Source organism: Salarias fasciatus, chromosome 8, assembly GCF_902148845.1.
Source record: "Salarias fasciatus chromosome 8, fSalaFa1.1, whole genome shotgun sequence".
Lineage (NCBI taxonomy): Eukaryota > Metazoa > Chordata > Actinopteri > Blenniiformes > Blenniidae > Salarias > Salarias fasciatus.
The window spans coordinates 20,501,486-20,516,343 of NC_043752.1; the positions used below are offsets into that span (position 1 = coordinate 20,501,486).

General features: G+C 50.8%; 2 protein-coding genes across 2 annotated transcripts; both read left to right on the plus strand.

Annotated features, from left to right (window-relative positions):
* On the plus strand, positions 1-2,956 carry trub1 (TruB pseudouridine (psi) synthase family member 1). Its single transcript, XM_030097479.1, has 8 exons — positions 1-151; positions 373-471; positions 685-740; positions 844-925; positions 1,021-1,093; positions 1,346-1,485; positions 2,052-2,108; positions 2,389-2,956. The coding sequence occupies exons 1-8, from the start codon at positions 1-3 to the stop codon at positions 2,631-2,633; spliced, it is 903 nt and encodes a 300-aa protein (XP_029953339.1). The 3' UTR covers positions 2,634-2,956.
* A 5,431-nt stretch (positions 2,957-8,387) lies between these two features.
* On the plus strand, positions 8,388-14,740 carry hhex (hematopoietically expressed homeobox). Its single transcript, XM_030098220.1, has 4 exons — positions 8,388-8,956; positions 13,801-13,979; positions 14,067-14,117; positions 14,213-14,740. Exons 1-4 carry the CDS (start codon positions 8,512-8,514, stop codon positions 14,447-14,449), a joined length of 912 nt encoding a protein of 303 aa, XP_029954080.1. The 5' UTR covers positions 8,388-8,511; the 3' UTR covers positions 14,450-14,740.
* Positions 14,741-14,858: the final 118 nt, after the last annotated feature.

The window sequence follows — 14,858 nt, forward strand, 5'->3', positions numbered from 1 at the left end:
ATGGCGGCCTCCATCGGCGGCTCCATGGCTCCTCCGCTCAGCAGCTCCGTCTCCAAGCTGCAGTCCCTCAACGGAGTCTTCGCCGTCTATAAGAAACAGGGACCGACGTCCGCCGACGTCCTGAACGCGCTAAAGGAGGCCTTGCTCAAAGGTACCGTGAGCAGTGAACCGAGGCGGAGGGACAGGGACAGGAGACAGGGACAGGAGACAGGAGACAGGAGACAGAGACAGGGGACAGGGACAGGGACAGGTGTGTGTGTGTGTGTGTGTGTGTGTGTGTGTGTGTGTGTGTGTGTGTGTGTGTGTGTGTGTGTGAGAGGTGGGACCTGGATTTTGGGACGGGGACTTGTCTCAGTGTGTCCTCTCTTTCAGAAGCGGGGGTCCGGAACCCCAACCCGAGGAAGAGGAAGAAGCAGAGCCTGAAGATGGGCCATGGAGGGACGCTGGACAGCGCAGCCAGCGGGGTCTTAGGTCAGGACGTCTGTGCTGACCCCTGACCCTGACCCTGACCCCTCTACCTGTCCTCAGTTACACTGTAATCTGGATGAGGCCTCCAGCTGTTCAGCAGCTGGAACCTGATCAGTGTTTAAGGACCTCTGTGGACAAACTGTCCACTCCAGTCTGTCCTCATGTCTTTTCAAAACGTTCCTCCTGACCTGTGCTTGGGTTTTTTGTTTCCTCCAGTTGTGGGCGTCGGAAATGGAACTAAAATGCTGAGCCGGATGTTGACGGGGTCAAAGGTCAGCTCACCCTGAAGGCCGGAGTGTTCAGGTCCTGGATCAGGTCTTGGATCAGGTCCTGGATCAGGTCCCAGTGAGCCGAGCTGCTGGCTTTGTCTTTCAGAAGTACGTGGCTGTGGGCGAGCTGGGGAAGGCCACCGACACCCTGGACGCCACCGGCAGCGTGGTGCTGGAGAGCAGCTTCGGTAAGACACAGGTCCGGGTCCTGGTCCTGGTCCTGGTCCGGGTCCGGGTCCGGGTCCGGGTCAGAACACATCAGTCTGCTGTGTCCTCCTGACAGAACACATCAGCAGCCGGGACATGGAGGAGAAGCTGAAGACCTTCACTGGAGACATCATGCAGGTTCCTCCTCTGTGAGTGGAGGGTGGAGGCAGGGTGGAGGCGGGGGGGGGGGGGGGGGAGTGGGAGTGGGAGTGGGGGGGGGGGGGTGTCAGAGCTGTCAGGGAATGAGTTTTTAAGAGTTCTTAGGCTTTTAACTTTTTAAAAGACAGTTTCATGAAAATTAGGTGTGTGTGTGTGTGCGTGCGCGTACGTGCGTGCGTACGTGCATGCGTGCGTGTGTGTGCGTGCGTGCGTGCATACGTGTGTGTGTGTGTGTTCCTCAGCTACTCGGCTCTGAAGAAGGACGGCCAGCGTCTGTCGGTGCTGCTGAAGAAAGGCCAGCAGGTGGAGGCCAAGCCGGCCCGCCAGGTCAGCGTGTACCGGCTGAGTCTGCAGGACTTCAACCCTCCACTCTTCACTCTGGGTCAGGCTCTGCCTCTTTACAGAACGAGTCCGCCTCTTTACAGCCTGACTCCGCCTTTTTACAGAACGACCCTGCCTATTTACCCCTGACTCCGCCCGTTTACAGCCCGACTCCACCTCTTTACCCCAGACTCCGCCTCTTTACAGCTTGACTCCGCCTCTTTACAGAATGTGTCCGCCTCTTTACGGGCCGACTCCACCTCTTTACCCCAGACTCCGCCTCTTTACAGCCTGACTCCGCCTATTTACAGAACGACCCCGCCTATTTACCCCTGACTCCGCCTCTTTACAGAACGAGTCCGCCTCTTTACAGACTAAATCCACCTCTTTACAGCCCGACTCCACCTCTTTACCCCAGACTCCGCCTCTTTACAGCCTGACTCCGCCTATTTACAGAACGAGCCCGCCTATTTACCCCTGACTCCGCCCGTTTACAGCCTGACTCTGCCTATTTACAGCCTGACTCCACCCCTTTGCAGCCCGACTCCACCCCTTTGCAGCCTGACCCCGCCTCTTTGCCCCCTGACTCCGCCTCTTCACTCCATCCTCGTGTCGTTTCTCTGACAGACATCGAGTGTGGTGGAGGGTTCTACGTCCGGAGCTTGGTGGATGACCTGGGAAAAGGTCAGAATCCAGTGAAGTTGTTGAATTCATGATGGAAATCAGTCAGAGTACTTGGTTACTGAAGAGGAGAAAAAACGAGGTTTCCACTGAATGTTCACATTTAATCAGCTTTTTCCGCTGCAGAGCGACTTTTAAAAACAGATGTTTTCTCTGAACTGCTGCAGATGTTTGCAGGAGTTTTTCTTGCTGTTCCAGCAGCAGCGGGGGTTTTTAGGGGTGTTGCAGTGACACCTAGTGGTCACACATGTGTTTAACCGTCCCCCCTCCGTCCTGCTTGCAGCTCTGTCCTCCTGCGCTCACGTCAAGCAGCTGATCAGGACCAAGCAGGGGCCCTTCACGCTGCAGGACCACGTCCTGCACGAGGACCAGTGGACTCTGGAGCACGTCCTGCGGGTCCTGCAGCCCTGCCCGGAGGGGGGGCTGGAGGGGGGCCCGGAGCCTGGGTCAGAGGAGGGGCCAGACGGGAGGTCAGAGGACCGGCAGCCCGACCCGTCAGAGGAGACGGGTCCCGTTGTTGGGACGTGATATTGATCCTCGTCTGTCGTTAAAGGTCCAGGATCTTCTTTCTGTCTTCAGTTTGCTGCAGCAGCTTTATTTGTATCTTGACGACTCAAACAGAAATAGCTGCGCTTCACGGAGGTCCCGATATCGACGAGTGGTCAGAATGAAAGTGGAGTTCAGTTCGTTCACTGGCTTTAAGAGAGGTGAAGTTATGCAGAGTTTAATCGGTTCTTCTTTCTCTAAGTCTCCAGATTACCTCCAGAAGACTGGAACATGCTGTTTGATTCATTTTGTTTCCTTGTCATTAAAACCTTCTGCATTTGTTCTTGAATAAAGTTTTTTTTTTTTTAATATGTTGTTGGAGTTTCATTGATGTGGATCAGCCTCTTTATTTTAAATAATCCATGGATTCCTGATCAGAGAAGCCTCGAATACCAGAGACGTGGAGTGAGGACACGAGGGACAGACGAGAAGCTGAAGGGTCAAAAGTTCCAACCTCTTGATAAACTACTAAACGCAGAGTGTTTCAGGAGAACACTAAATGTTGAAGTTACGTCAAATCAAGTCAGTAGAGGAGGAAGAAACATGGGTTCAGAATCTTCTCAGCAGCTGAGGAAACTCTTCAGTACAGATGATGAGTCATCAGAGAAGCCTTGGGACTGGGGGACTGGATCGCACACATCTCGCCACAGTTTGTCCATAACAAACACCATGTTGGAGCACAGGGGTGTCCATAAGTGCACTTGGCACCAGGACACCCTCGGTCAGAGGTGGATGATCGACTTTGTTGTCGTGTCATCTGTCATCTGACCTCGTGTCTTGGACACTCGGGTGAAGAGAGGAGCAGAGCTGTGGACCGATCTCCACCTGGTGGTGAGTTGGATTCGCTGGCGGAGGAGGAACCCGGACAGACTTGGCAGACCCAAACGTGTTGTGAGGGTCTGCTGGGACCATCTGGTGGAACCCTCTGTCAGCAGGGTTTTCAACTCCCACCCCGGGAGAGCTTCTCTCATGTCCCGAGGGAGGCTGGGGACATTGAGTCCGAGTGGACCATGTTCTCCACCTCCATTGTGGAAGCAGCTGCTCGGAGCGGTGGTCTCCAGGTCTCCGGTGCCTGTCGTGGCAGCAACCCCCGAACCCGGTGGTGGAGACAGGAAGTAAGGGCTGCCGTCAAGCTGAAGAAGGAGTCCTATCGAGCCCTGGTGGCTCATGGGACTCCAGAAGCAGCTGACAGGTACCGGCAGGCCAAGCGAACTGCAGCCCGAGCAGTTGTGGAGGCAAAAACTGGGGTCTGGGAGGAGTTCAGGAGGCCATGGAGGAGGACTATCGGTCAGCCTCGAAGAAATTCTGGCAAACCGTCCGGCGCCTCAGGAGGGGAAAGCAGGTCTCCGCCAACACTGTTTACAGTGGAGGAGGAGCTGCTGACCTCAACTGGGGATATCATAGGACGGTGGAAAGAAGACTTCCAGGACCTCCTCAATCCCGTCGAAATGACTTCTGTGGAGGAAGCAGAGTCTGAGGTCTCAGAGGTGGACTGAGGTCTCAGAGGTGGACTCGTCCATCACTCAAGCTGAAGTCAGTGAGGTGGTCGGTAAGCTCCTCGGTGGCAAGGCACCGGGGGTGGACGAGATTCGCCCTGAGTACTTTAAGTGTCTGGGTGTTCAAGCACAGGAGGCCCATAAGTGCTCTTGGCACCAGGACACCCTGGTACCAGGCACTTGGTTGACACGTCTCTTCAACATCGCGTGGCAGTTGGGGACAGTCCCTCTGGATTGGCAGACCGGGGTGGTGGGTCCTCTTTTTAAAAAGGGGGACCAGAGGATGTGCTCAAGGGGGATCACCAGGGCCGGCTCTAGGCATAGGCGAACTAGACGGCCGCCTAGGGCGCCACGTCCCGAGGGGGGCGCCGCGGTCGTACAAGGGGCGCCACGACGCTCTGTGCTCCGTGTGCCCCGCTGTGCAGCGGTCCGACGCACTGCGCTCCTCGTTCTCGGCGCTGCCCGGCACTGATCGGTATTGTCCGGCATCGCTCCTCAGCGCGGAACAAGGTGGTCTGCCCTCTCCAGGTCGGTGGAGAGACTCTGGCCCAAGTGGAGGAGTTTCAGTATCTTGGGGTCTTGTTCACAGTGGGGGGCGGATGGAGGTGAGATTGACAGGAGGATCGGTGCAGCGGCTGCAGTGATCAGTCGTTGTATCGGTCCGTTGTGGTGAAGAAGGAGCTGAGCCGAAAGGCGAAGCTCTCCATTTACCGGTCAGTCTACGTTCCCACCCTCACCTCTGGTCATGAGCTTTGGGTCAGATTCCAAAAATGTGATTATTTTTCAGAGGTCAGATTATGTCTGCCGGTGGACACTGAGCCTCACCTGCTTCAGAGAAAAACTTTCTGCTTCTCTCAGTGAAAAGCTGCCAGCAGGTGGAGCTGCAGCTCCTCCAGCTGCTGGACAACTCAACACCTGCAGAGACCGGTCTGTCCACAGTGAAGGACCTGGGACATCAGGAGACACGACGCTCCTGGACGTCTACTGTGAGGCTCAGCTTCTAATGCCTCAGCCTGTCCTCTCTCCATGTCTCAGTGTCTTTCTTGTCCTGCTGTCCCTGTCTCCCTGACGTCCTGACCAGTTTTGGCCCCCGTCCCTCAGAGCCGTCCGTCCAGCCGGTCCAGAGGACTGTCCCCGCTGTCAGCAGTGACGGATGTGCTGGAGGTTTCCAGGCTGATCTCCACCTTTTGACCAGGCAGCAGGCCGAGACATGGCGCCAGCTGCTGAGGACACTTATCAGCGGTGCGGGACAGGAGTGTGACGCCCGGCGAGCCGCGATCAATGAGCTGCAATCATTGTCTCAGGCCAAATATTGGCTGTGAGCCGCCGTCTTTCATGTCTTCAAGGCTGTTTGCTCTGCAGACGCTTTATCTCAATCACAGCTGTAGAAAGTGGACGGTGCGGCTGGACGGCGCTGCTGAGGACGCCGTGGACGCCGGGCCTGCTCCAGTCCACCATCAGGATCCAGACTCATGTTCAAGTGTCCAGACCAAGGGTGTTCAACCTGCGGCTCTGGAGCGACATGTGGTCCTTCAGTCCCTCTGCAGCGGCTCCATGATACTGAATAAACATTTAACTTATTCTTAAATTATTCTATGATTCGGTTCAAAAGGGATTCAACGTTGCAGAACCCTGATCCAGACTGACCCTGCAGACTGCAGCGCCACCTGCTGGAGGCTGCAGAGCCTTCACCGCCTGTTCACCAGCTCTAAAGCCCGATGGGAGATTTTCAGGATGTCTGACATGAAGCACGCCTGCTGGAGGAGATCGGCCATATTCTGCAGTACAGTCTGATATTTCGGCCTGGTTGGAGCCTCATGCGGCCTGGTTTTGGCCCACAGGCCTTATGTTTGACCCCCCTGATCAACAATGAGAGCATCAGCTGGAAGAATGAAGAGAAGAAGATGCAGAAAGTTTCTGAACGTTTGGTTCAGAATAAAGTCAAACAAACACATCTCCAGCCTTTAGAGGATTTCAAACCTTTAGAGGATTTCAAACATTTCCATGTTCCATGAATATAAATTAAATAAGACTTTAAATGATCTCTGACATGTTTTAAATGACTCTGTGCTTTTATTTTATTAATTTAACAGCAAGATTTTCAAAAAGCCCAGTTTGGGCCTCACAGCATAATTTTGGCTGCTAATAAACACTTTATTCATATTTATATATATTCATTTAAGGTGCCTGAGCTTTAGGTTCAGGTTTGATGAAGAACCAGCCGATTCATAGAACAGGCAGTACAACAAACTCACTTCAGTCCAGTTTGGTCCTGGATGAGCTGAACCAGTGAAACAGAGTCAGAATGTCAGAGTATATGTGATGAAAATATCGATATTTTTACAAAACTAAAGAACTAATTAATCAATGACTCCATTGTCATCAGTTTGGCTGAAAGCTTCAGGAGTTAAATCAGAGAAATGTCCTCTGAATTTCTCACAGTTCACGGCTGGGTTCTGTCTGTTAATTTGTTTAAAACTCAGTGCTTGGGTACTTTGACCATTTGCTTGGTGGTTTTCGGTCCGCATTTGGCCTGCGGGCCTCATGTAGGACAGTAGTGGTCAGCGGGGTGTAGGCAGTATTCTGGGGGACTAAAGTCCTTTCAGAATTTATTGGATGAGATATTTGTGGGTTTAGTCAGTCAGAAATAATACGGTCCGAAACATTCAGACACACACTCTGAGTCTGAGTGTGTAACGGACACACACTCTGACTTACAGACAGCTTATTGATCAAAACAGCTTAAATTTAGCTGAAATTTGTCACAAACAGAACATGACATGACTTCTCTTTAGATCAGTTCAGTGATCAAAGCTTCAGAGTCTGATCAGATCAATGAAACATCACTGCTGAGAGAGAAGGAGGAGATAGAGTCCATTAGGAGGCAGCTGGAGGCAGTAAAGCGATGTGTGTGTGTGTGTGTGTGTGTGTGTGTGTGTGTGTGTGTGTGTGTGTGTGTGTGTGTGTGTGTGTGTGTGTGTGTGTGTGTGTGTGTGTGTGTGTTGGGGGGGCTCCTCTCCTGATAAAGAGTGAACCATTAAACACATTTACTTTTATGACCATTATCACTCCGCCACATCAAACATCCCCATCATGAGTTAATCACTCCTCATTCTGCTTCTCCTGGTGAGCACACACACACACGCACACACACACTCTCACACACACACACACACACACACACTCACACACACACACACACACACACACACACACACACACACTGATTAGCCTTTTACGCACGCGGCCGGCGTAAAACCAGAGGAATCAGAGAGTTCAGGCAGAAAGGCGCACATGTTGGCTTCTAGCCCGATTTATCAATGACTTCAAACCATCAGGTAAACGAAAAGTACACAAATGTGTGTGTTTATAAAGCTGTCATCATTATTTATTATCACCACAACCCCGACACACTCCGCCTCTGCAGGCCGGCAGGCCGGAGAGGCGCTCGTTGTGCGGTTTTTTTTTCAGAAACATTTTAACGACTTCAAACATCATCAGAACTTTCCAGATTCCCTTCATTTCCAGAGATGTTTAATTTTCAAATGTTCCTCAACGATTTATTCATTTATTTCCCAAAATGAGCAGAAAAAAGGAATCCAAGAAATCCTCATTTCCCACGGAATGAGGAGAAATGAGGTTCAGTTTGTCACAATTAAAATCGTCTTTATCATCTTTCGGGTTCTGGACCCCCGCTTCTGAAAGAGAGGACACACTGAGACAAGTCCCCGTCCCAAAATCCAGGTCCCACCTCACACACACACACACACACACACACACACTCACACACACACACACACACACACACACACACACACACAAATAATTATGAAAATAATTAATCAAAATATTATAATTATTGTTTGAAGACTGTTAAATATTTTATTCCAGTTGTGAAAAGGAGCTGCGGCCGGAGTGTGTGTGTGTGTGTGTGTGTGTGTGTGTGTGTGTGTGTGTGTGTGTGTGTGTGTGTGTGTGTGTGTGTGTGTGTGTGTGTGTGTGCGTGCGTGCGGGCCTCGTGCGGCTGCGGTTATCGCCTGGATTGTTCGCGCTGTGATGGCCCGGCTATTGGCTGCGGTGAAGTGATTCTCCTGAAATACACTTATCTGATGTGCGCGTCGCTCGCTCGAGCGCGGAGCGGGCCAATCAGAAACGGCCGCCGGCCACCTGCAGGAAGTTGGCTGCCCACTTATCTCCACCCTCTCTCGGCTGCAGCCAGATAACGGCTCCAACAGTTGGATGCGGATCGAGCCAGTCGCGGCCCGCAGCCTCGTGGACAGCGGGACGCGGTAAACGGTGCGGGGCGCGCGGATCGTCGAGTCGTCCAGGAGGAGAACCGGAGCGCGGATCCAGCCCGGCCCACCATGAGCCTGCCGCTGTACGCACCGACCCCGGTGCCGCGGGCTCAGCCCACCCCCTTCTACATCGAGGACATTCTGGGGAGAAGCGCCTCCACCTCCACCTCCACCTCCTCCTCTCACTGCTCCCCTTCATCCTCCTCCTCCTCCTCCTGCTCCACTCCGGTCGTCCCGACACCGACTCTCCCGTCGCCCAACTCCTCCTTCACGAGCCTGATCTCGCCTTACCGGGTCCCGATCTACGAGCCCACGCCGATCCACCCGGCTCTGTCCCACCACGCCGCTCTGGCGGCGACCTACGCCTCCGGCGGGGCGTTCGGCGGCTCCATCTACCCCTTCCAGCACCAGCAGCACCACCAGCACCACCCTCAGCAGCACTCGCACGCGCAGCAGCAGCACCGCTCCCTGGGGGACCATTACGCACAGGCCCTGCTCCGCCACGACCCTCTGGGTGAGTCCTCCGGCCTGCGCGCGCCCCTCTCCGGCTTCTCGTCCTTCTTTTTGGGGAAACGCGTGCGTTTTGACCCCCGGCTGTCAGTCTTGTGTGTCTCCGCGCGCGCGCGCGCGCGCGTGTGTGGAGCGTCTGGCGAACTGTGACACACTCGGGCGCGTTTTGGAGATTCTGTTGTTGTTCTTTCGATTCCGCGCTGCGCTGTCCTGCCTCAGTCAGAGTCAGCGAGCAGTCTGGGAACTTCTCCATTTCCTCCAGTCGGTCCTGGACAGCCGCTGACTGTCTCACAAACCTCAGAACGCAGGACCAGCACTGCCGCAGCCCTTTGGCCACGCTGCTCTTCATCAGTGAACTGAACAGAGAGATAAAGCGAGGAGAGGCTCGCAGAGCAGAGGGTGACCAGAGCTCCATGTGTCCACAGCTGTTAGAAGACAGCGGAGTGGCCTGGTCAGGAGGAGGCCGTCAGACTGATTTATTCCTCAGAATTGGAGATGAACAGTGTTTCACAGAGACTTTAACAGTGTTGACTTGTCCTCAGAAGACGCTCGGGTGTCCTGATGAAGGCAGAGTAACGCGTTACTCCGCTCCCCTCCACGCCACACCTGATGGATGAGGCGTCTTCTGAAACTCTGCTGTTTTCACGAGCGAAACCTCTTTTGCATGAGAGCCACGCTTCGCCGTGCACGTCCAGCTCGAGACCAACACTTTACTGGAGCCGGAGCGCGTGAAGGAGGAGGAGAGGAGAGGAGGAGGAGGAGGAGAGGAGGAGGAGGAGGAGGAGGAGGAGGAGAGGAGGAGGTGCGCTGTAACCTTGACTCGTTTTCCTGACCTCCATTGTTCAGAAACATCAGAGGAGCTGATCAGTGTGTGACTAAAACAACTCCAGACCGTTTGTTATTCTACTGCTGTGTGTGTGTGTGTGTGTGTGTGTGTGTGTGTGTGTGTGTGTGTGTGTGTGTGTGTGTGTGTGTGTGTGTGTGTGTGTGTGTGTGTGTGTGTGTGTGTGTGTGTGTGTGTGTAGGAAGGCATCCAGCTGCTTTATGTGAGAAGTGTCTGCTCGTCAGACAATCCACGAACCAGTGAGGAGACTTTAGAGAGAAATCTGAAAGAAAAGCTTTAAATTCGTAAGGTGTAATTAAAAAGTTTAATAAAAACAAAACAAACAAAAAAAACTCCAAGATTTTAGGTATTGAACATTATAACACGGCCTCGCTTTCCAAAGAAGCTTCCTTTTGTTTCTGCGTTAAATAAATTTAGGTTTAAAGAGTAAATCCAAGACAGCGATGGTCGCTTCACTGAATATTAAATGAAAACAGAAATAAAACATTCACAAACAGCAACAATAATTAATACAAAGAGAAATATTTAACATGAAACAAACGGTATAAACACACACACCAGCGGGAGTGATCAGACCTGAAGTGTTCAGGTTTAAAGTCTCCGTCAAACACGAGGCGTCCGGCCGGACTCGAACCCGCACCCCCTGTATTGACTGACTGAGACGGTGGGCTCATACGGACAGCTGGAAACAGGTTAGAGCAGCTGATCCATAGATGTGGAGGCGATAGAGCCGCGACAGCAGCGGGACAAAGTCTGTTCTGCTGGATTTTACTTTATAACAGGGAGAGAGTCAGCAGCACGAGGAGGGGGAGGGGGAGGGGGAGGGGAGGGGGGGCGGGGCACCCCCTCCCCCTCATCCCCCCTGTTTCCGGTCAGCCTCTTCCTCGGGAGTCGCTGCGCGCTGCTGATTATTTTATCGACATCCTCAATACAGACATATTCAGGAAACACTCGGCCTCTGATAGCCCGGGATCCGTTTTTCACATATTGTTGCACTTCCTCTGCGGACGGACACACACACACACACACACACACACACACACACACACACACACACACACACACACACACACACACACACACACACACACACACACACACACACACACACTGCAGCTCCTCTTAGATGAACATTCTGGATTCATTTCAACATTAATCTGATTTAAAAAAAAAAGAAAAGAAAAACTGTCTTCAAGTTCATTCAGGATAATTTAATCCAGATAAACTTCTCTCCTCAAAGAGCTCTAAACATGAATTCACATTTTACTCAGCACGTTTCATTAAAACAATCTTTAAAAAGCAACATGAACTTTAAAACACGGAGAAAGAAGAACGAATATAGAAATAAAGTTGCGGAGACAATAACAATAACAATAACAATAAAAAAACAATCCAACTGAATAATTACTGTAGTGATAATACAAAACTCCGCTTTAATTGGAGTTTTCCAGAGTAATAATGTAAAGAGCGATTTCACAGATTATTCCACTGTAATAAGATAAAAAAAACAGATTTTGGCGAAAAGTGTCCAAACGTCCCTGCATCATCATCATAATAATAATAATAATAATAATAATAATAATAATAATAAATTATAATAATAATAACAATAGACATAGTAGTAGTTTTGTTGTTTTTATTCTTATTATAAATACATGAATGAATGATCTGTTTTCAGCGGGTGTTTTCCGGTATTATATGATAAAAAACAGGACATGTCGCTGTTATAATGATAAAACTATCTCGTTTTAACAGAAGATACCAATGAAATAAGATAAAAATCTCACTTTAACGAAATATTTGAAATTACTGTGAGCCTTATGTAAAGAAATGGAAGATCCAGTTTTCACAGAGCGGGTCAGATATTAAAGTCTCACACAGACAGGAGGCTAACTGAAGATAAGAGTGTATTTATTTTGAGTTTGGATGAATATTTCTAGATATTCGTTGATCTCCGATCATTTGACGGAGAAGCTTCTTTCAGTCTGATCCTCCGAGAAACGATCAGAACAACATCTGGATCAGCGGAAAATCAAATGAAATTAATTTAATAAAATAAAATAAAATAAAATAAAATAAAATAAAATAAAATAAAATAAAATAAAATAAAATAGGCCGCCGGCCCGCGCGGGACTCGAACCAGGGCCCCGGCAGTGTGCGGTTCATCTCGAGGCCTCCTCTAAACTACACAACGGCGAACCTTTCAGGATTTGACACTTTTTAAATCCAGATTAAATATTTTTAAATATGTTTTTATTTGGAAAAGATGGAATATTTGATGTAAATCAGAGGAGAGGAGAGGAGTGGACAGCTCCGGCAGAGAATAAAAAAACTTTTATACCGAAACGATCAGAGAAGGTGAAGATGTTAGAAGTAAAGAGGAGGAAGAGTTTACAGTGGAAATAATCCTGAAATCAGACCGTAGAAGTTCTAGAGAAGTGGAGTAAAGGATTTCTTCACAGCGCCTTTGTTTCTGCTGTTCTATCAGGAACCAAAGGAACGTTTTAAACTGCGGAGATGTTTCTGGTGTTTTAATATAGGTTTGTATTTTAAAGAACAAAACCAATTTTGACAATTCATTTGATTTTTTTCGGGTTGTAACTCAAATGAGGGATTTGTCGGATTTGTTTTAATTCACCAGTTCATGTGAAAAGAACGACCATCATTAAAAATCATTGAAACAAACCCTGATAAGACATTTACAGCCCAGACAGTGAGGCCACGAGGGAAATCTGAATTAATTAATAATCATCTTATTGATCTGCTTTTCACACGCAGGGCATCGATTCCCGTGTTTTAAAGAGTAGATTTACAGATAATCCCACATTCTTCACACTTCACTCACCTGGAGTCTGACAGAAATATAGAAATGATTTGGTTGAAGACAGTCAGGGGGACATTATTCCCATTAAGCAGAAAACAACCCAAACACAGCTGGAATTTACAGCGATTATTTTAAATGCGGTGGATTTATTTTTAAGAGAAAGAGACGGAATGAGACACAGCGGCGGAGCCATGGTTCGAACCCCGCCGGGAGCTTTTTCTTCAATAAATAATTATTGTCTGATAGAAAGTGTGTGTGTGTGTGTGTGTGTGTGTGTGTGTGTGTGTGTGTGTGTGTGTGTGTGTGTGTGTGTGTGTGTGTGTGTGTGTGTGTGTGTGTGTGTGTGTGTGTGTGTGTGTGTGTGTGTGAAGTAACTTCCTGTGGTGGTTTCGGTTGGTGGATGCGGAGCAGGAAGCGCGTGAAGCGGATATTTGGCCATCGGTTTCACTCTGTCACGACCTTCCTGCATTGTTTTGTTCCAGACAGGAAAACACACACACACACACATACACACACACACACACACACACACACACACACACACACACACACACACACACACACACACACACAGAAGTCAAACTGAGCAGATTAGAGTAATAATCAGACTGAGGGGAAGTCTGCGCATGTTGATCACAATAACTTTGAAGAGATTTATTGGGAGTGTGTGTGTGTGTGTGTGTGTGTGTGTGTGTGTGTGTGTCGGGAATCTAACAATCTGAAGATGCGGGAAACGTGCGGCACGCTGCCCTCCTCACGCCACGATCTGAAAAAAAAGATGATTGATTATTCAGAAAGTTGTCAGCTTTATATTAAAAGTGATAAAATGATCAATAAAAAATAACCCAAAAATAAATGTAGAATATAGAAAATGTCAGGAAGGAGAAGAGGTTATTAAATCAGCTCCTTCTATTGAAGAGGTTTATCGCTCTGGATTTATCTCCTGAAGGTTTCAGTCAAAGTAGCTTCAGTCTTTTTCTCCATGAAATGTTTGGGTTTCTATAAAAATATAGTTTTCATCCACTGGAGGCAGAATGTGGCTGAAAGGCCCGGATAAAGCTGGAAGGGCCTGATTGTTAATCTTGCTCCCAGCACATGAAGTTGAGGCACTATTCTCAGACATGGACTAAACCGTGGTCCCGGTCCCGGCCTGTGTCCCCGTGTCCCCGTGTCCCTGCAGGGAAGCCTCTGGTGTGGACGCCGTTCATCCAGCGGCCGCTGCACAAGAGGAAGGGCGGCCAGGTGCGCTTCTCCAACGACCAGACGGTGGAGCTGGAGAAGAAGTTCGAGACGCAGAAGTACCTGTCCCCCCCGGAGAGGAAGAGGCTGGCCAAGATGCTGCAGCTCAGCGAGAGACAGGTGCGGGGGCCGAGCCGGGGGCCGCGGGCCACGCGTAGGACCCCCCCGGCTCTGCTGCAGCTTCAGTCTGGGTCTCTGTTTGTTCAGGTGAAGACCTGGTTCCAGAACCGGAGGGCCAAGTGGAGGAGGCTAAAACAGGTGAGGCCGGCCCAGTGTGGGGGTCTGCTCAGCCCCAGCAAGGCCGGGACTAACGTGTGTGTGTGTGTGTGTGTGTGTGTGTGTGTGTGTGTCAGGAGAACCCCCAGGCGGGGAAGAGGGAGGTGGAGGACGAGGGCCTGGCTGCCAGCAGTAACCCGGGGGAGGAGGAGGCCGACTCGAGGCGGGCGGCCCCCAGCCCGGACCCCAGCCCGGACCCCCACTGTGTCCCCCCCACATCCACACAGCAGCTGGACTCGGACGGCTCGGAGGACACAGACGGGGAGCTGGACATAGAGGACCACGACGAGTTCACACTGCCCCCCCACTTCTGAGACAGACCCGGGTCTGTTGGACTGATACTGAGACACCCCACCTGCAGAGACTCACTGCAGCCCCCCCCCCCCCCGAGAGACACAGGACAGCCCCCCTTCAGAGACAGACTGGACTGAGGGGGCTGGTGCCCCCCCCCCCCCGAACATTTGGTGGATGTTTCTTACTGATGACTTTAGTGTCCTGTACAGGGTGGTGGTGGGTTCAGGGTGGAGATGGTGGTGTGTGTGTGTGTGTGTGTGTGTGTGTGTGTGTGTGTGTGTGTGTGTGTGTGTGTGTGTGTGTGTGTGTGCAGCCTCTTCTTGTTGTCTTCAGTGTGTTATTGAGAATAAAGTGATTCTGAACTCTGCGTCCCTGCAGTCTGTCCACAGGAGGAGACGGGAGTCCAGCAGGAACAGGGACTCTGAGTCT